Source organism: Plecotus auritus (genome assembly GCF_963455305.1).
Source record: "Plecotus auritus genome assembly, chromosome: 1".
In the NCBI taxonomy this organism is placed as follows: domain Eukaryota; kingdom Metazoa; phylum Chordata; class Mammalia; order Chiroptera; family Vespertilionidae; genus Plecotus; species Plecotus auritus.
The window spans coordinates 144,318,703-144,339,511 of NC_137770.1; the positions used below are offsets into that span (position 1 = coordinate 144,318,703).

Below are 20,809 nucleotides of genomic sequence, written 5' to 3' on the forward strand. Positions count from 1 at the left end.
AAAAGAACACAGAATTTCAATAATTCTTAAAGGACAAATCCATAAGGACTAAAATGTCATATAAATGTTAGAATATTAAATACCTAGATTCATATAAAAAAGTAATATAGTTTTATTTGTTTGTACTCCTGTGACCTCAGTAATGTATTTTAATAATTGTAGTTTATCAGAGTACTTATACTTTGTCCAAATCTCTCTGGAATTTGATGAAGACCCATAATTTAAATTTTCTAATGTAGGCCTATAATAAAACAAAATAAAAAAAATTCCTTTACACTTCCCAGCTTCAAAACAAAAAAATTATATGCAAACATCAATAGAATAATATCTACTGTACCTTATTGTAACGATCATGTGGAACAGACTGTAAAACAATTGGTTCCATTGTAGAAACATTGGCAAATTGTACCTCTGGAATATACAGGGCACAAACCACATGAGCCCAACCTGAAATAAATAAATAAAAATAACATCGTTTTCCAGTTTTCAATGAAGCTTTTTCAAAGATACAAAAAATTAGTGACCTTCTAAAGAGATCCATTAAGTGCTTACTTAAGCAAATATACTACAAAATAAAATCTCATTATTCACTGAATAGTCAAAACACTACTAATAAAGCACTCCTAATCATTCCTCTAGTGAAATGCATAGTAACACAAATAAGGGAAACATTTTAAAATTCAGATTCTGGCACTGACTGACTTCTTATAAATAATTCAGATCAACACTATTTCTGAGAACCACTGTAAAAATAAGAATTTTTATAGTTGAATATCTAAAATAAACAATTTAATACTTTCATCTTGAATGTCAACATTAAATTGTTTACTTTTATATTAATGTCAATACTTTTAAATTGATATTTTACTATTAGCATTAATTATTTTAATATTTCACTTAAAATACTCTTAATAATTGCCCTAGCTGGGTTGGCTCAGCGGATAGCACATCAGCCTGCAGAATGAAGGGACCTGGCTTCAATTCCGGTCAAGGGCACATGCCCGGGTTGTGGGCTTGATTCCCAGTAGGGGGCGGGCAGGATACAGCCAATCAATGATTCTCATCATTGATGTTTCTATCTCTTTCTCCCTCTCCCTACCTCTCTGAAATCAAAAAAAACGTATTTTTAAAAAATACTCTAATAATTGATATTAAATATTTCTTTTAATTCTCAAAATGTGCCTGAAGATATCAAAGAGCTGATGTAATAGTGAGGACTTAATGATTCAAAATTGGAAAAGGATAAAAATCCAGGTTGGTGTGTAGCTTTCAGCTACATTCGCCACCCAGGGGATATTTGCCTATTTCAAAGAAAGCAGCAGAGAGGGAAAAGCTGCTTTTGACAAACTCAGAAGACTGGAAGTACAGAGTTTTATGTTCACAGACAACCAAGGTAGAAAGGGAACTAGTTCACCACCTTTCAGCAACAACATGAAAGGCTGCAAGCCAGGAGTAATAATTAACTGAAAATACATATGTCCTCACCTGGCTGCAATAGCTCAGTGGTTGAGTGTGGACCTATGAGCCAGGGAGGTCACGGTTCGAATCCCGGGCATGTGGGCTCAAGCCCCAGTGGGGAGTGTGCCAGAGACAGGCAACCAATGATTCCTTCTCATTATTGATGTTTCTATCTCTCTCTCTCTCTCCCTTCCTTCCTCTGTGAAATCAATAAAAAAATATATTTTTTAAAAAGGGAAAAATAGATAACCAAACAGAAAAAGTATATGAACAGACCACAAAAGTATATGAACAGACCACAAAAGAGAACAAATTGCTCTTTAAAATATGAAAAGATGGTCAGATTTACTTATAAAAAGGGGAAAAGGCCCTAACTGCTTTGGCTCAGTGGATAGAGCGTCAGCCTGCGGACTCAAGGGTCCCAGGTTCGATTCCAGTCAGGGGCATGTACCTTGGTTGCAGGCACATCCCCAGTAGGAGGTGTGTAGGATGCAGCTGATCAATGTTTCTCTCTCATCAATGTTTCTAACTCTCTATCCTTCTCCCTTCCTCTCTGTAAAAAATCAATAAAATATATTTTTTTTAAAAAAAGGGAAATGTAAAAGTACATGCTCAGAGACACCAATTTCCACCTATTGGATTACCAAGGGCGTAGAAAACAGCTTTTATGGTTTATTGTTGCTGGGCACATAATTTGGTACAAACACTAGGGAAAATAATTTGGAATTATCTACCAAAATTAATTGTAAAATCCCTTTGACCCTACGGTTGCACTTCTGGGAATTAATAATTTTACAGATGTACTTGCATACAAGCAAAATGGCACATATAAAAACATCCTATATAATAAAAGTCTGATATGCTAAGTGTCCAGTCGTCTGGTCGTCCATTCAACCAATCAAAGCGTAATATGCTAATGATATGCTAAGGACACTCAACTGCTCGCTATGATGTGCACTGACCACCGGGAGGCAGTCAACCGGTCGACCAATTGCTATGATGTTCACTGACCACCAGGAGGCAGATGCTCCAACTGGTAGGTGAGCTTGCTACTGGGGTCCAGCCAATCAGGACTGAGCGAGACAGGACACACCCTGGAGCCCTCCCGTGGTCCCTCCCAGTTGGCCAACCTCCTGCGTCCCTCCCCAGGCCCGTACATGCACCGGTGGGTCCCTCAGTCTGGCCTGCACCCTCTCACAATCTGTGACCCCTCTGGAGATGTCGGAAAGCTGGCTTCGGCCCGATCCCACAAGCCACGCCAAGGGACCCCACTGTTGCACAAATTCGTGCACTGGGCCTCTAGTCTATAATAATAAAAGTGTAATACGCTAATTAGACCAGACAACCTTCCCAATGAAGCCAGGGCTGCGAGGAAAACCCAGGTCCCAGGTGCCTGACAGTGGCCAGAGGGACACCTGGGTCCTGGGTGCCTGCTGGTGATCAGAGGGAAGCCCAGGTCCCAGGTGCCAGAGGGAAGCCGGTGCCGGCAGCTGGGGGAAGGAAGGCCTATTCTTGCACGAATTTTGTACATCGAGCCTCTAGTTAGTCATAAAAGCAGAAGATTAGAAAGTCCATCAATTGGTGACTAATTGTATAACAGGGTAAAAAAAAGAAAGCTCTTTTATCTATACTGATAATAGAGATAAAATGTTCTGTGAAAATAATAAGGATGTAAGAGTATGTGTAATATTCATCCAGAATAGGAGAGAAACCAAGATGGCGGCATAGGTAAGCACCTAAACTGCTGCCTCGCACAATTTCAAAACTACAACTAAAAGACAGAACGGACACCATCCAGAACCACAGGAAAGCTGGCTGAGTGAAAATTCTACAACTAGAAGGAAAGAGAAAAGCTCACAGAGAATTGGAGGTACGGCAAAGGGGCTTTGTGCGCGCAGAGAGGAAGGGCGGCTGAGAGCCTGGCTGACTTTCTCTGGCGGAAGGGGGAAGGAAGCCCCCGACCGCACTGAACCCCAGTTCTGACTGCAGTGAACCCCAGTTCCAGGCGAGCCTCTGGGGACCCACGCTCTTGTGGGGGGAGTCTGGACTCTCGGGCGGAGACTCCGGAGCCGGGGAAGGCGGAGGACTGAAAGCGCGCGCGCGCACGCCAGTGCACACAAAGGCTGCAGAGGTTGCCACAGGCTTTCCCTAGCAGAAGGGAGTCCGAAGCTTCTGACTGCACTGAACCCCAATCCTGACTGCACTGAACCCCAGTTCCAGGAGAGCCCCTGGGGAGCCGCACTCTTACGGGGGGTGGGGAGGAATCTGGACTCTCAGGCGGAGACTCGGGAGCCAGGGAAGGCAGAGGTCTTCAGGCGCGCACATGCCAGTGCGCACAAAGGTTGCGGAGGTTGCCACAGGCTTTCCCTAGTGGAAGGGAGCCAGAAGCTCCTGACTGCACTGAGCCCCAGTTCTGACTGTACTGAACCCCAGTTCCAGGCGAGCCCCTGGGGACCCACGCTCTTGTGGGGGGAATCTGGACTCTCAGGCGGAGACTCGGGAGCCGGGGAAGGCAAAGGTCTGCAGGCGCACACCCACGCAAGGGCAAGGCTGACTGGGAGCCAAGACTGTCTGCTCCGCCCTGAGACTCCACCCCATCCAAGCTGAGCACAGAGGCTATTGCAATTTGGCAAGTCTAATCCTATAAGGCTGTCTCCAGCACCGAACTTCTCCCAGCATAGACACAGCTGAACCTTACGGTCAACTGGCCTGGAGGTCAATTCCTCCCAGTGATACCAACAACAATCAAGACTTAACTACAACAAGGCTGTACACACAGTCCACAAATGGGTGCACCAAGAGTGTCCACCTCAGGTTAACTGGGGAGGCCGACCCACTGGGCCATATAGGAAACCTAGCACACAAACCTACCCTACCAACTCAGGGAAGCAGTGAAAAATGGGGAGACGAAGAAACAGATCACAAACAAAAGAAATGGAGGAAAACAAACGACTGGATATAGAATTCAAAACCACGGTTATAAGGCTTTTCAAGAATATCCTAGAAAAGGCGGATAAATATAACGAGACCCTCGAAGATATGAAAAAGAACCAACTAGAAATTAAACATACACTGACTGAAATAAAAAATATTATACAGAGACCCAACAACAGACTAGAGGAACACAAGAATCAAGTCAAAGAATTGAAATACAAAGAAGCAAAAAACACTCAACCGAAAAAGCAAAAAGAAAAAAAAAAAATCCAAAATGTTGAAGATAGTGTAAGAAGACTCTGGGACAACTTCAAGCGTACCAACATCAGAATTATGGGGTGCCAGAAGAAGAGAGAGAGCAAGATACTGAAAACCTATTTGAAGAAATAATGACCGAAAACTTCCCCCACCTGGTGAAAGAAAGACTTACAAGTCCAGGAAGCACACAGAACCCCAAACAAAAGGAATCCAAAGAGGACCACACCAAGACACATCATAATTAAAATGCCAAGAGCAAAAGACAAAGAGAGAATATTAAAAGCAGCAAGAGAAAAACAGTTAGTTACCTACGAGGGAGCACCCATACGACTGTCAGCTGATTTCTCAACAGAAACTATGCAGGCCAGACGGGAGTGGCAAGAAATATTCAAAGTGATGAACAGCAAGAACCTACAACCAAGATTACTCTACCCAGCAAAGCTATCATTCAGAATTGAAGGGCAGATAAAGAGCTTCACATATAAGAAAAAGCTTAAGGAGTTCATCACCACCAAACCAGTATTATATGAAATGCTGAAAGGTATTCTTAAAGAAGAGGAAGGAGAAAAAAGTAAAGAGAAAAATTATGAACCACAAATACATATCTATCAACAAGTGAACCTAAAAATCAAGTGAATTAAAAACCTGAGGAACAGAATAATCTGGTGAATATAATAGAATCAGGGGCATAGAAAGGGAGTGGACTGATAATTCTCAGGGAGAAAGGGATATGGGGGGGTTCAGAAAGAGACTGGACAAAAACCATACACCTATGGATGAGGACAGTGGGGGGGAGGTAAGGGCAGAAGGTGGTTTGAGAACCGGGGGGAGGGGAGCTATGGGGTGGAAAAGGAGAAACAATTGTAATAATCTGAATAAAGATTTATTTAAAAAAAAATATTCATCCAGAATAAAAATTGGAGCCTTGGCCAGTGTTGTTCAGTTGGTTGAGTGTCATCCCATGCACTGAAAGGTCACCTGTTCAATTCACAGTCAGGGCACATACTCAGGTTGCAGGCTGACCCCTGTTGGGGTGCACAGGGAGGTAACATTTCTCTCCCCCTTACTCTCTCCCCAAAACCAATTTTTTTTTAAAACTGGAGGAAATATTTGACTATTCATATGTATCTGCATATGCCAAAAGACCAAGAAGGATATGCAAAAAAGAAGTAGTAACAGCAATTGTCTTAGTGATAGGAAAGTTGTTGAGGAACTAGGCAAATGGTGAACAGGAGTAGGAAAGACTGTTAATACTTTTTTAAATTTTGCAAAATGTGACTTTATAATATAGTTTAAGCAATTAAGATATGTAAATATATGTATTGTGAAAAACACTGTATTTTTCCCTTTTCTTTACTAATACCCTTATTGTATTCTTTGCCAAAAATACTTTAATCTATTTAATAAATGGCGTTAGAAATATTAAACAGACATGTGCAAAACAATGAAATTAGACCACTCTCTTACACCATACACAAGAATAAACTCAAAAGTATAAAGGACTTACATGTTAGACTCAAAACCATAAAAATCCTAGAAGAAAACAAAGGCAGTAAAATCTCGGACATTTCTCGTAGCAATTTTTTTTCCTACTATATATCCTTAGGCAAGGGAAACAAAATAAACAAATGGGACTACATCAAATTAAAAAGCTTTTGCTCAGCAAAGGACAAAATGAAAAGATAATCACTCAATGGGAGAATATATTTGCTGATACAACTGATAAGGGGCTAATACACAAAATTTATAGAGAACTTACAAAACTCAACACCAAAAAACAAACAATCCAATTAATAAATGGGCAAAGGATCAGACTAAACATGATAAAGGACCTAACTAGACTCGAACAAACCTCAAAAGGGATTAATATCCAAAATTTTTAAAGTACTTATAAACCTCAACACTAAAAAACAATTCAATTTAAAAATGGGCAAAGTTCCAAAGAGGATATATAGATGGCCAGTAGACAAATAAAAGATGTTAAATGTCATTCACTAATGATCAGAAAAATACGAATTAAAACTGCAAGGAGATATCACCTCACACCTATCAGAATGGTTATCAGTAATCAACAAACAAGTGTTGGGGAAGATGTGCAGTAAAGGGAAACCTCATGGATTACTGATGGGAATGCAGAATGGCGCAGCAACTGTGGAAAATGGTATGGGGTTACATCAAAAAATTAAATATTGAACTGCTTTATGGCCCAGTGATTCCACTTTTGGAAATATATATATCCAAATAAACCCAAAACACTGATTTGAAAGAATATATGCAACCCTACATTCATTGCAGTTATTTACAACTAGAGGACCGGTGCACGAAATTCGTGCAGGGGGGTGGTGTCCCTCAGCCCAGCCTGCACCCTCTCCAATATGGGATGGGCAGTCTGACATCCCTCTCACAATACAGGACTGCTGGCTCCCAACCACTCACCTGCCTGCCTGCCTGATTGCCCCTAACCACTTCTGCCTGCCAGCCGGATCACCCCCTAACCACTTCCCTGCCAGCCTGATCGATGCCTAACTGCTCCCCTGCTGGCCCGATTGCTCCTAACTGCCCTCCCCTGCCGGCCTGATCACACCTAACTGCCCTCCACTGCCAGCCTGGTCGCCCTTAATTGTCCTCCGCTGCCGACCTGGTCGCCCCCAACTGCCCTTCCCTGCAGGCCTGGCTCCCCCCAACTGCCCTCCCCTGCAGGCCAGATCCCCCCAACTGTCCTCCCTGCAGGCCTGGTTGCCCCTAACTGCCCTCCCCTGCAAACCTGGTCCCCCCCAAATGCCCTCCGTGCAGGCCTGGTCCCCCCAACTGCCCTCCCCTGCAGGCCTGGTCCCCCCCAAATGCCCTCCCCTGCAGGCCTGGCCCTCCCAACTGTCCTCTCATGCAGGCGTGGTCCCCCGCAACTGCCCTCCTCTGCCGGCCCGGTCACCCCTAACTGCCCTCCCCTGCTGGCCCGATTTCCCCTAATTGCACTCCCCTGCCGGCCTGATCACACCTAACTTCCCTCCCCTGCCGGCCCGGTCACCCCTAACTGCCCTCCCCTGCAGGGCTGATCGCCCCCAACTGCCCTCCCTTGCAGGCCTGGTCCCCCCACAACTGCCCTACCTTGCAGGCCTGGTTGCCCCCAACTGTCCTCCCCTGCTGGCCGGTCACCCCTAACTGCCCTCCCCTGCCGGACTGATCGCCCCCAACTGCCCTCCCTTGCAGGCCTGGTTCTTCCCAACTGCCCTCCCCTGCCGGCCTGATTACCCACAACTGTGTTCTCTTGCAGGCCTGGTCGCCCCCAACTGCCCTCCCTTGCAGGCCTGGTCCCTCCCAACTGCCCTCCCCTGCCGGCCATCTTGTGGTGGCCATCTTGTGTCCAGGGGGGCAGCCATCTTGTGTGTTGAAGTGACTGTCAATTTGCATATTGTGATAGGAGATAGGATAGCCAAGATTTGAAAGCAACCCAAGTATCCATCAATACATGAATAGATAAAAAAGCTGTGGTACATTTACACAATGGAATACTACTCTTCCATAAAAAAGAAGGAAATTTTACCCTTTTTGACAGCATAGATGGACCTAGAGAACATTATACTAAGTGAAATAAGCCAATAAGAGAAAGACACAGACCATATGATTTCACTCATATGAACAAAATGAACTAACAAGCAAAATAGAGACAGACTCAAAGATAGTGAACTGATAGCTGTGAGAGATGCTAGGGGAGTAGAGATTGAGGGGAAAAGAGGGAAAGAGAAAGAACTCATGGACAGGACAACAGCATGGTGACTGCCGGGGGGAAAGAAGTGGGGTGAGGTGGAGGGTATAAGGGGTATAAATGGTGATCAGTGGAGATTTGGCTTAGGATGATGAACAAACAATACAGTGCATAGACAATGTGCTGTAGAATTGTACATCTGAAACCTGTTTTTGTTAATGTCACCCAAATAAATTCAATAAAAAGACAAAAAATACTTTAGAGTTGGCTACCCAAAATGTAAGTGTATACTAAAGAAGTTATACCTCTACTTTTTATTTTTATTTTTTAATATATTTTATTGATTTTTTTAAAATATATTTTATTGATTTTTTTTTTAACAGAGAGGAAGAGAGAGGGAGAGTTAGAAACATCGATGAGAGAGAAACATTGATCAGTTGCCTCCTGCACACCCCCTTCTGGGGATGTGCCTGCAACCAAGGTACATGCCCTTGACCGGAATCAAACCTGGGACCCTTTAGTCCACAGACCAACACTCTATCCACTGAGCCAAGCCGGTTAAGGCATATATCTCTACTTTTTAAAAATTTCTTTATTATTGAAAGTCCCAACCCCCACCCAGGCCTTCACCACACTATTGTCTATGTCCATGGGTAATGCATATCCTATATAATAAAGATGTAATATGCAAACGGTCGTTACGCTGTGAAGCTTAATGACCGACCACATAACAACCGGATCACGGACCAGCAGGAGAGTGGGGCAGCGAGCTACAGGCGGGCGGCAGAGAGCTACAGGAGGAGGTAGGGCAGCAAGCTATGACTGGGGGGGGGGGGGGGGGGAGAGGGGGGACAGCAGGTGGAGAGCTACTGGAGGGCAGCAGCAAGCTACTGGCGAGCTACTGGTGCACAGATTCATGCGTAGGGCTACTAATATGAATATAAGTTCTTTAGTTAATCTTTTTCCACCCACCTTCCCTCTAAGATTAAATGGTCTGTTCCATGTTTCTATGTCTCTGGATCTGTTTTCTTCATCAGTTTATTTTATTCATTAGATTCCACATATGAGTGAGATCATGTTATACTTATCTTTCTGTGACTGGCTTATCCACTTAACATAATCCTCTCCAGGTCCCTCCATACTTTCTCAAAAGGTAAGAGATCCTTCTTTTTTATTGCTGCATAGTATTCACTGGTATAAATGTACCATAGCTTTTTTAATCCACTCACCTAACGGGCACTTGGGCTGTTTCCAGACCTTAGCTACAAAAAGAATATACCTCTACTTTTTAAATTTCTTCATGAGTTAATTAATTTTCACAGGATGCCACAGTTTAATAAATTCATGGTACTGAGCTATAAAGAAATATATATTTCTCTGAGGGAGATAACTAAAAACAGAAATGAAAATGAGAAATACGAAAGCACAACAGAATTTAGGAATCAGCCAAAAGGCCCTCAAGTGTGTTAAAATTAACATTCAATAAAAACATCATCTGTCCTGCAATACACAAAAGGGGGGCAGGGTTCTAAAACAACAGATTTTAACTCTAGCTGAGAGGGAGAGGGGGAGAGGAAGGGAGGGGGGGGAGAGAGAGAGAGAGAGAGAGAGAGAGAGAGAGAGAGAGAGAGAGAAGCTTATTTTTCAAAAATACTTTCTATAAGGAACTGTATCCATTAAAAAAATCAAGATTTTAATTATAAGTATGTGGACTGTTCTGCATTAAGAAAAAAACAATACTTAATCCTATCCACAAAGGAGAAAAAAACTTTTTCAATAAAAAATAATTCATAAATAATATCCACTGCTATAAAAATATGAGTGGTAAACACTATTCAATTTTACATAATAATATGAACTACCAAATACCTTAAAATACTTTCCCAATCCAGTCTTCAATAAAAATTTTTTCAAAAATCTCTGCACTTACCCCCATTATCTGTTCTTTTTAAAGCTCCATCCTTATGAGGACACAGTTCACATCTCTATTTAAAAAAAAAGAAAGGAAACAAAGATATTTTTCAGATTACAAAAGTATAACATCTTCCTTGTAACTTCAAAACTATTAAAAAGGTAGGAGCAACATTTGTACTAGTTGCCACCAAGAGTAACATTTCAGAACATTCCTCACAAAGTAATTCTTCTTGACATGAGATCTTTTTCAGAGCACCAGATAACTTTTACAAAGTAAATTGTTGATTACTTTTAAGTTCCTGCCAAGATTTTTTAGTGTAAAATTAATAAAAACAAAAAGATTCTCTCAACATAGACTGGTGCATGGTTTTTAACATTTGCTTCTAGCTCTTCACTTTCTACCTAAGATCAGCTAGGCTTAGTCTACTCAGTTAGGTCTGGTTTGTTCTAAAATAAAGAGCCAAACTCAAAAATTTAGAATTTTGATTTAGGTGGCAAGGCATGGTCTCACATATGCTGACCTGCCTTCTGGAAGAAAGTGCTCTAATTATTCTAGTTACTCTTATTCACACACATTGGTACTCGGAAGTTATCATGAATCCCACTGCCTACCACTCCCCAATTTAAAACCAGAAATAAACATAGAGCCACTACTAATCTTTCTTTTCACTATTGACAAGAGGACAAATACAATTATAAAATTAATAAACAGAGTAAGCTCTTTAAGGTTTTTTTAATCGATTTTTATAGAGAGAGAGGAATGGAGAGGGAGAGAGAGAAATATCAACAGGAGAGCAAAACATCAATGGGTATGCCCCCCTACCGGGGATCAAGCCCAAAACCCAGGCATGTACCCTGACAGGGAATCTAATTGCAACTTTTGAGTGCATGGGACTACTATGCACAACCAACTGAGCCACACCAGCCAGAACTAAACAGAGTAAGTTTAATGGCATTGTCTTACTATGAAGTATATGTTCCTAGAGGTCACACTTGAGTATTACTTGTGTACCCCCTCATACTCCCCAACTTGCAGCATATAATATAGTAACATAAATAAATTGCAAAGAAAAATAAGAACAGGAAATTAAGTATACAAAACATAAGCCATGAGATGCTATTATTTCTTGTCATCCAGTATTTCACTCTCCTGATTTTCCTTATCATTTTGGCAGTACTTCTCTGATCACCTTATCCAATATTTAAATCCAGAAGTTCCTCAGCACTCTGACTTAAGATGCCTTCTCATTTCATGTTAAACACTCGGCAATTTCATTCATTTTCCATACATCTATCACCAATTAAATTAGTAGGATATGCCAGTGACTCACAAATTTGACCTATTCATTTGTGCTTGGATCCATATTGTAAAACTTTCTATAATACACTTAGTGGCCCGGTGCACAAAATTCGTGCACATTAAAGGGAATTAGAGGAGCCCTAACCGGTTTGGCTCAGTGGATAGAGCGTCGGCCTGCGGACTGAAGGGTCCCAGGTTTGATTCCAGTCAAGGGCATGTACCTTGGTTGTGGGCACATCCCCAGTAGGGGGTGTGTAGGAGGCAGCTGATTGATGTTTCTCTCTCATCGATGTTTCTAACTCTATCCATCTCCCTTTCTCTCTGTAAAAATTCAATAAAAAATATATTTTTAGAAAAAAAAAAGGGAATTAGAGGAAATATTTTAATATTGCTATTTGCTCTATCTCTGTAATAGAAGTGTCAGAGATGAAAGAAAATTATTAAAATGTATATGAAAATCTCCCTGCTGTCAGAGTCTGGGGTGCGCTGCAAGACCTAGAGTCAAATCCCCGCCAACCACGTGTACACGCTTCGAAAATGCAGGAGACCCAAACCTGGCCGGCCCCACCCCTGTCAAGGCCCTCCAGGCAGGGGGCACAGCCTCAGGGTCCCCCAGCCTGGTGCTGGGTGGGGGGCGCAGCCTCAGGTCCCTGACCTGGAGCCGGGGCAGGGGGCGTGGCCTGAGGTCCCCTGCCACAGTGCAGGGGGCATGGCCTGAGGTCTCCCGGCCAGGCGCCAGGGTGGGGGGCGTGGCCTGAGTTCCCCCATCAAGCCCCAGCCAGGCGCCATGCAGCCTCAGGTCCCTGTTGTTCAGTCGTGGAGTTACTGCGTCCCGGCTAATTTGCATATTCCTCTATTATTAGATAGACTAGTGGCCCGGTGCACGAAACTCATGCACATTAAAAGGGGATTAATTAACTCACCCCTAATGCCTTGGCAGGGCCAGACCAAATGATGCCATGGGCCTTATCTGGCCCACAGGCCAGACATTCCTCACTGCTGTGAAATCAATGATTCTGACAGAGAAGAAAAAGGGTCAGTGACCTTAAGGTTAGTGAAGGCCAGGGAGTCTGTTCACGGCTTCCAGGACTGGGACTTTATGTAGGAGCCAGTTAATAAACATTCTTGTCACTCGTCAAAAAAAAAAAAAAAGGGGGGGGGGGAATTAATTAGAGGAAATAATTTAATATTGCTATTTGCCCTTTCTCTATAATAGAAGTGTCAGAGATGAAAGAAAATTAGTAAAATGTATATGAAAACCTTCCTCCTGTCAGAGTCTGGGGCACACCACAGGACCCAGAGTCAAGTCCCTGCCCACGCACATGCGCCTCAAAATCGCATGAGACCCAGACCTGGCCGGCTCCCCCCGCCTCATTGGGATTGATCCAGACCTGGCTAGTTCCATCCTTGTCAAGCCCCACTGGGCAGGGAACATAACCTCAGGTCCCCTGGCCCGGTGCCAGAACAGGGGGCGTGGCCTGAGGTCCCCCAGCCCAGACCGGGTTGGGGGGGCATGGCTTGAGGTCCCCCGTCAAGCCCCGCCAGGTGTGGGACATGGCCTGAGATCCCCTGTCAAGCCCCGCTGAGGGGGGGGCATGGCCTGAGGTCCCCTGTCAAGCCCCGCCAGGGAGGGTGCGCAGCCTCAGGTCCCCCAGCCTGGCACCTGGAGGGGGGAACAGCCTCAGGTCCCCTGTCAAGCCCCATCAGCAGGAGGGTGCAGTCTCGTCCCCCCTGGGCGGGGGGCGCAGCCTGAGTTCCCCTGACCCAGCACTGGGGGTGCACCTTCAGGTCCCCTGTCAAGCCCCGCCAGGCAGGGGGGGCGCAGCCTCAGGTCCCCTGGCTCAGTGCTGGGGCGGGGGGTGCGGCCTGAGGTCTCCTGGCCTGGTGCTGGGGTGGGGGGCGCGGCCTGAAGTCCCCTGTCAAGCCCCACCTGGTGGGGGGGTGGCCTGAGATCCCCCAGCCTGGAGCTGGGGCCGGGGGAGCAGCCTGAGGTCCCCTAGTCTAGCACCAGTATGGAAAGCGCACCTTGAGGTCCCCCATCAAGCCCCGCTGGGTGGGGGACGCAGCCTGAGGTCCCCTGTCAAGCCCCACCTGGTGGGGGGGTGGCCTGAGATCCCCCGGCCTGGCGCTGGGGCGGGGAGAGCAGCCTGAGGTCCCCTAGCTCAGGACCAGGATGGGAAGCGCACCTTGAGGTCCCTCATCAAGCCCCGCTGGGTGGGGGGTGCAGCCTGAAGTCACCTGGCCTGGAACCAGGACAGGAGGTGCATCTTGAGGTCCCCTGTCAAGCCCCACGGGGGCGGGGGAGGGTGTAGCCTCAGGTCCCTGCTGATTGCTTGTTAAGGCTCCTTATGGGAACTTGGCCTCAGCTGTGGGTGCAGCCATCTTTGTGACGGAGTGATGGTTAATTAGCATATTCCTTCTTTATTAGATAGGACTAGAGTCCCAGTGCACAAAATTCGTGCACAGAGGGGGGGTGTCCCTCAGCCCAGCCTGCACGCTCTCCAATCAGGCATGCAGGCAGGCGAGCGGTTGGGAGCCAGCAGTCCTCGACTGAAACGGGCTGTCAGACATCCCTCTCATAATCCAGGACTGCTGGCTCCCTACTGCTCCCCTGCCTGCATGCCTGATTGCCCTTACCACTCCCCTGCAGCCTGATTGATGCCTAACTGCTCCCGTGCTGGCCCAATTGCCCCTAACTGTCCTCCCCTACTGGCCTGGTCACCCTAACTTCCCTCCCCTGCTGGCCTGGTCACCCCTAACATTCCTCCCTTCCTAGCCTGATCAATGCCTAATTGCTCCCCTGCCAGCCCGATTGCCCCTAACTGCCCTCCCCTGATGGCCTGATCGCCCCCAAATGCCCTCCCCTGCAGGTCTGGTCCCCCCCAACTGCCTTCACCTGCAGGCCTAGTCACCCCCAACTGCCCTCCCCTGCAAGCCTGGCCCCGCCAAACTGCCCTCCCCTGCAGGCCTGGTCCCCCCTAACTGCCCTTCCCTGCAGGCCTAGTTAACCCTAACTGCCCTCCCCTGCCAGCCTAGGCCCCCCCCCCCCAATTGCCCTCCCTTGCCAGCCTGGTTGCCCCTAACTGCCCTCCCCTGCCAGTCCGGTCACCACTAACTGCCCTTCCCTGCAGGCCTGGTAACCCCCAAATGCCCTCCTCTGCAAGCTTGGTCCCCCCCTAACTGCCCTCCCCTGCAGGCCTGGTCCCCCCTAACTGCTCTCCCTTGCCAGCCTGGTTCCCCCTAACTGCACTCCCTTGCCAGCCTGGTTGGCCCTAACTGCCCTCCCTGCCGGCCCGGTAACCCCTACCTGCCCTCCCTTGCAGGCCCGGTCACCCCTAACTGCCCTCCCCTGCAGGCCATCTTGTGGTGGCCATCTTGTGTCCATATGGGGGTGGCCATCTTTGACCACATAGGGGTGGCCATCTTGTGTGTTGGAGTGATGGTCAATTTGCATATTCCCTCTTTATTAGATAGGCTAGGCACTTTAAATTCAGTCCCAAATTTATGACTACACTTACTCTTCCTGCAGTTTTCCCTATCTTTGGAATAATATTCTTAATCACATATTGCCCATATCTAGGCATCATCTTTTGACAGCTTTACCCTATTTCCTAAACTCACATGTTTTTAAAATATGTTTGTATTGATTTGATAGAGGAAGGTAGAAGGAGAGAGAGAAACATCGATGTGAGAGAGAAACATTAACAGGCTCCCTCCTGCACACCACCTACTGGGGATCAAGCCCTCAATCTGGGTGTGTGCCCTGACCAGGAATTGAACCAGTGACCTTTCGGTGCATGGAACAACGCTCAACCAACTAAGCCACAAGGCTAGGGCTAACCTCATATTTAATCAATCACCACAATTTGGCCATTCTCCTCCTAAATACTGGTGAGATTTGACTACTTCTCTCCTTCTACACTAGTATTAGCCAACTGCAAGCTAACATCAACTTTCATCAGGACCACTTCAGTGGTCTTCTACTAAATAGTCTCCCAGTACCTGACCCCTCCAGTCTACAGAATGAACTTCAAAAATTCAAGTCAATATACATAACTTCCCCACTTAAACCCTTTAAATGGTTTCCCTACATGATCTACTCCTTACTTTCCTCTATGACCTTCTTATTGTCTGGGCAATACTGACTTTTCTTCTTTCAGTTCAGTAAATACTCCAAAGCTCATTCCTGTCTGACAGCCTTTAAATGTGTTGCTTTTACTCTACCTAAAATACTGTCCTCACCCCAAACCACTTTCACAGTTAACTTCTTACTTCCCTCAGGTCCTTGCTTAAAGTCACTTCCTCAAAAAAATATTTCTCTGAATACCTTTATTAAATTAGGTGCCATTTATGAGTTATCTATGTACTTTTCTTCTTATTGTATACTAGTGGCCCAACACACAAATGAAGATTCGTGCAAGAATGGGCCTTCCTTCCCCTGGCTGCTGGCACCGCCTTCACTCTGGCCGGAACCGCCTTTCCGCTCCAGCCCGGAGCCACCTTTCCACCTTCCCAAGCTGCACAGAGGCCCGGAGCAGCTAGGGTGGTGTGGAATGCCTGAGTCGTCACCACCAGCCACTCAGTGTCTGTATATGCAAATTAACCCGCCATCTTTGTTGGGTTGATTTGCATACTCACTCCTGATTGGCTGGTGGCTGTCGTGAAGGTACAGTCAATTAGCATATTACTCTTTTATTAGGTAGACTGCAATCACAAATAATTGTTTATGCAATTATGTTTATCTCCTTTGCTAGATTATAAATTCCATTTCATGGCTGTAGCCATAGCATCTATCACAGCTGGATACATGGAAGGAGCAAAAACATAAGCAGACTTGCTAAAGACAGGCAATAATTTGGTTCTAAGTTATACCTCCTTCACAGATGGAAACACTATTAGTTGTACAATTTACCTTGAAGGAAAAAAAACAGTTACTTATAGAAGTATAACTAAATCTAATGTAAGGACTACAGCCAGTGATAGATTACTCTTTGGGATGGTTAGGTATAAGAAAAATGTTCAACAATTAGGGAAGAAAAAATTCAAATTAGACCCTTGAAACTTTACTGATCACAAATATAAATTCAAAATGTTTGAAAAACAATTTCAATATAAGAATTAAGACCAAAAATAACCAGTAGTCAAATCTAAAAAATTAAAAACTTCTATAAAACAAAAACATTAGAATAGACAATTCAAAAATTTTATTTCTATCTCCTCTTGTGGCCCAAGATGCTGAAAGGAAAGAAGGCTAAGGGGAAGAAGGTGGTACCGGCCCCTGCTGTTGTGAAGAAGCAGGAGGCCAAGAAGGTGGTATATCCCATTTGAGAAAAGGCCCAAGAATTTTGGAATTGGACATCCAGCCCTAAAGGGACCTCACCCACTTTGTCAATGGCCCCTCTAACATTCGGTTGCAGCAGCAAAGGACTATTCTCTATTAAGTATCTGAAAGTGCCTCCTGCCATTAACCAGTTCACTCAGGCCTTAGACCACCAAACAGCTACTCAACTGCTTAAGCTGGCCCACAAGTACAGACCAGAGACAAAGCAAGAGAAGATGCAGAAATTGTTGGCCTGGGCTAAGAAAAAAGCTGCCAGCAAAGGGGATGTCCCCAAGAGGCCACCTGTCCTTCCAGCAAGGGTTAACACTGTAACCACCTTGGTGGAGAACAAGAAGGCCCAGCTGGTAGTGACTGCACATGATATTGATCCCATCAAGCTGGTCATCTTCCTGCTTGCACTGTGCAGTAAAATGGGGGTTCCCTACTGTATTATCAAGAGGAAGGTCAGGGTGGAGTGTCTAGTCCACAGGAAGACCTGCACCACCATCGCCTTTACACAGGTTAACTCAGAAGACAAAAGAGCTCAGGCTAAGCTGGCAGAAGCTATCCGGGCCAATTAAAATGACAGATATGATGAGATCCACCGTCAGTGGGGAGGCAATGTCCCAGAACCAAAGTCGGTGATTCACATTGCCAAGCTAGAAAAGGCAAAGTCATTTTTGCCCACTACGTTAGTAAAGCTTTTCCTCATGTTCAGAGTGCATTGAACATTTATTTTCATATACTATTGATGGCATCATAATCCAATTCTTTTAGAGAGCAATTTAGCAATATGATTCAAGGAAATTACTGATTCCATTACTTCACAGAGAGCTAAAAAAAATATGATGGATATAGCATTTATTAAGTACTGTCTCATTATTATATCATTTATATACTATAAGTTCAAGACATGAAAAGAATGTGTATAAAAATATTTTATATGGCTGTTTATAAATATAAAAATTTTATGAAGAGTCTTAACTGTATAACAGTGAGGGAATGAATGCTATATTCACAAAGATTTTCACTGTTAACAAATAAGTGCATAGAAAAAAAACTCTAAAAGAAAATACACAAAATATATTAATAGGCCTGTGATGAGAATAGTAAGATATGAGTGAATTTATTTATTCATTTCAAAATACTTCATTTGTTTTATAATTTAAATTCTTATAGACACATTATTATATGCTAAGTAAAATAATATGACTTTATCTTCCCACTAAGAGTAAAAATAGACAGGAGACTTGACAGAAAACATGATTAAAAGAAAAAAAAACAAGATTAAGTTATAGTCAGAAGAGTGTACCATAAGCTCAGAAAGAAAGGATCTGGTATGAGGCATCATGGATAACAGAAGACTTCAGATCCTATAGTAAACCAATCCAAACTGAAAAGTTTCGCAGGGAAGGCTGCAGCTACACGTTAGTACTAGAATCCCACAGATCCATTCTTATTTTAGTGAGATATAGTGTTAAAAAGGTACAAGTAAATCCTGCGAAAGGGGAAACATTATAAGGAGATACTGCTCCTCCAAAAAAGACATATAATAGAGATCTCACCACAGTTTACCAAAAATACCCATTAATTGTAATGGCCCAAACAAGTAGAAATTATACGAGGTTCCTTCTTTTTTTATATATCATGTAGTATAGTAAGAAAGCATACAACTATTTTCCATCTTTATAATGTAAGGCAACATTACTTGTTCTACTTTATATTAGACTTACAAGCCTGATACACGAAATTCATGCAAGGGGCTACGAGACCCATGCTTCGTCCAGAAGGTCATCTGGAAGGTCGTTTGGTCTAATTAGCATATTACACTTTTATTATTATAGACTAGAGGCCCGATGCATGAAAATCATACAAGAGTAGGCCTTCCTTCCCCTGGCTGCTGGCAGGCACCCAGAACCAGGGCTTCCGTGCAGACCAGCTTCGTCCATAAGGTCGTTTGGTCTAATTAGCATATTACACTTTTATTATTATAGGCTAGGGGCCTGGTGCACGAAATTTGTGCATGGGGGAGGGGGGGTTGTCCCTCAGCCCAGCCTGCACCCTCTCCAATCTGGGACCCCTTGAGGGATGTCCGACTGCCCATTTAGGCCCGATCCTACTGGAATCGGGCCTAAATGGGCAGTTGGACATCCCTCCCACAATCCAGGAGTGCTGGCTCCCAACCGCTCGCCTGCCTCTGCCTGATTGCCCCTAACCGCTTCTGCCTGCCAGCCTGATCACCCCCTAATCACTCCCCTGCCAGCCTGATTGACGCCTAACTGCTCCCCGGCCAGCCTGATTGCCCCTAACTGCCCTCCCCTGCCATGCTGGTCACCCCTAACTGCCCTCCCCTGCCGGCCTGGTCACCCCTCAACTGCCCTTCCCTGTCATCCTGGTCACCCCTAACTGCCCTCCCATGCAGGCCTGGTCCCCTCCAACTGTCCTCCCCTGCAGACTTGGGTCCCCCCGGTCCTGCAACTGTCCTCCCCTGCAGGGCTGGTCCCCCCCAAAACTGACCTCCCCTGCAGGCCTGGTCCCCCCCAACTGCCCTCCCCTGCTGGCCTGGTCCCCCCCAACTGCCCTCCTCTGCTGGCTTGGTCACCCCTAACTGCCCTCCCTGCTGGCCTGCTCGCCCACAACTGCCCTCCCCTGCAGACCTGGTCTCCCCCAACTGCCCTCCCCTGCCGGCCTGGTCACACCTAACTGCCCTCCCTGCTGGCCTGATCACCCACAACTGCCCTCCCCTACAGGCCTGGTCCCCCCCCATCTGCCCTCCCCTGCAGGCCTGGATTCCCCCCAACTGTCCTCCACTGCAGGCTAGTCCCCCCCCCCCTCACTGAAGGCCTGGTTCCCCTCCCCCCAACTGCCATCCCCTGCAGGCCTGGTCTCCCCAACTGCCCTCCCCTGCAGTTCTGGTTCCCCGCAACTGCCTTCCCCTGCTGACCTGGTCTCTCCCAACTGCCCTCCTCTGCTGGCCCAGTCACTCCTAACTGCCCTCCCTGCTTTCCTGATCGCCCACAACTGCCCTCCCCTGCAGGCCATCTTGTGGCGGCCATCTTGTGTCCACATGGGGACAGCCATCTTGTGTCTTGGAGTGACGGTCAATTTGCATATTACTCTTCTATTAGATAGGATTCTCTTGCAAAGTACTCATTGTACTTCACTAAGTCAAGCTCACCTAAAACACTGAGCTTTAGGAGGTTGTGGCAATGTAACTATGCATTCAGCTATACTTGTTTACCCAGACTGTGATCACCATTACATTACACAAAGCAGTAAGATAATAATTAAAAATAGTAATACATGCCGTAGCTGGTTTGGCTCAATGTATAGAGCGTCGGCCTGCGGACTGAAGGGTCCCAGGTTTGATTCCAGCCAAGGGCACATGCCTGGGTTGCGGGCTCAATCCCCAGTAGGGGACATGCAGGAGGCTGCCAATCACTGATTCTCTCTCATCATTGATGTCTCTCTCCCTCTCCCTCTCTAAAATCAATAAAATGTATTTTTTTTAATAGTATTACAGGTTAATAAGAAGTATAAATTCAAGTTTTAAGTTTGATCTTCCTTATATAAAAGATATAATTGTGGCATCAAATGTGGCTCAGTTGATTGAGTGTCATCCCCTGCACCAAGAGGTCACCAGTTCAATTCCTGGTGAGGGCACATGCCTAGGTTGTGGCTCAATCCTGGTAGGGGGCATGCAGGAGCCAGTCAATCGCTGTTTCTCTCTCTCCTTCTCTGCTCCTCCCTCTCTCTAAAATCAATAATAAAAAATATTTTTTAAAAGTACCTATAGGATAAAACACATACCATCATCATTTCTTTATTTAAGCAAAAGATAAAAATAATCTAAATTTCTTGTGTTTTAGAAAGATCATGACTACCACTCTAGAAATTAGTGCCCAGGTTATGGTCCAGGACT

The 20,809-nt window shown here is 45.4% G+C and overlaps 1 protein-coding gene and 1 pseudogene across 10 annotated transcripts in view; one reads left to right on the forward strand and one right to left on the reverse strand.

The window, feature by feature from the left end:
- Positions 1-20,809, reverse strand: part of MLLT10 (MLLT10 histone lysine methyltransferase DOT1L cofactor) — a 250,100-nt gene that overhangs the window by 173,450 nt on the left and 55,841 nt on the right. For 5 of the 9 annotated variants that reach the window (XM_080650474.1, XM_080650472.1, XM_080650473.1 and 2 more), the window contains 2 exons: positions 10,284-10,338; positions 338-447 (listed from right to left, as the gene is read on the reverse strand). In XM_080650474.1, coding sequence (XP_080506600.1) covers positions 338-447; positions 10,284-10,338 — 165 coding nt within the window. The remainder of the gene's footprint in view (positions 1-337; positions 448-10,283; positions 10,339-20,809) is intronic. The other 4 variants (XM_080650480.1, XM_080650479.1, XM_080650477.1 and 1 more) reach the window with 1 other exon arrangement.
- On the forward strand, positions 16,800-17,615 carry LOC308255437 (large ribosomal subunit protein eL8-like; annotated as a pseudogene). Its single transcript has one exon. The product of its transcript is annotated as a large ribosomal subunit protein eL8-like (transcript).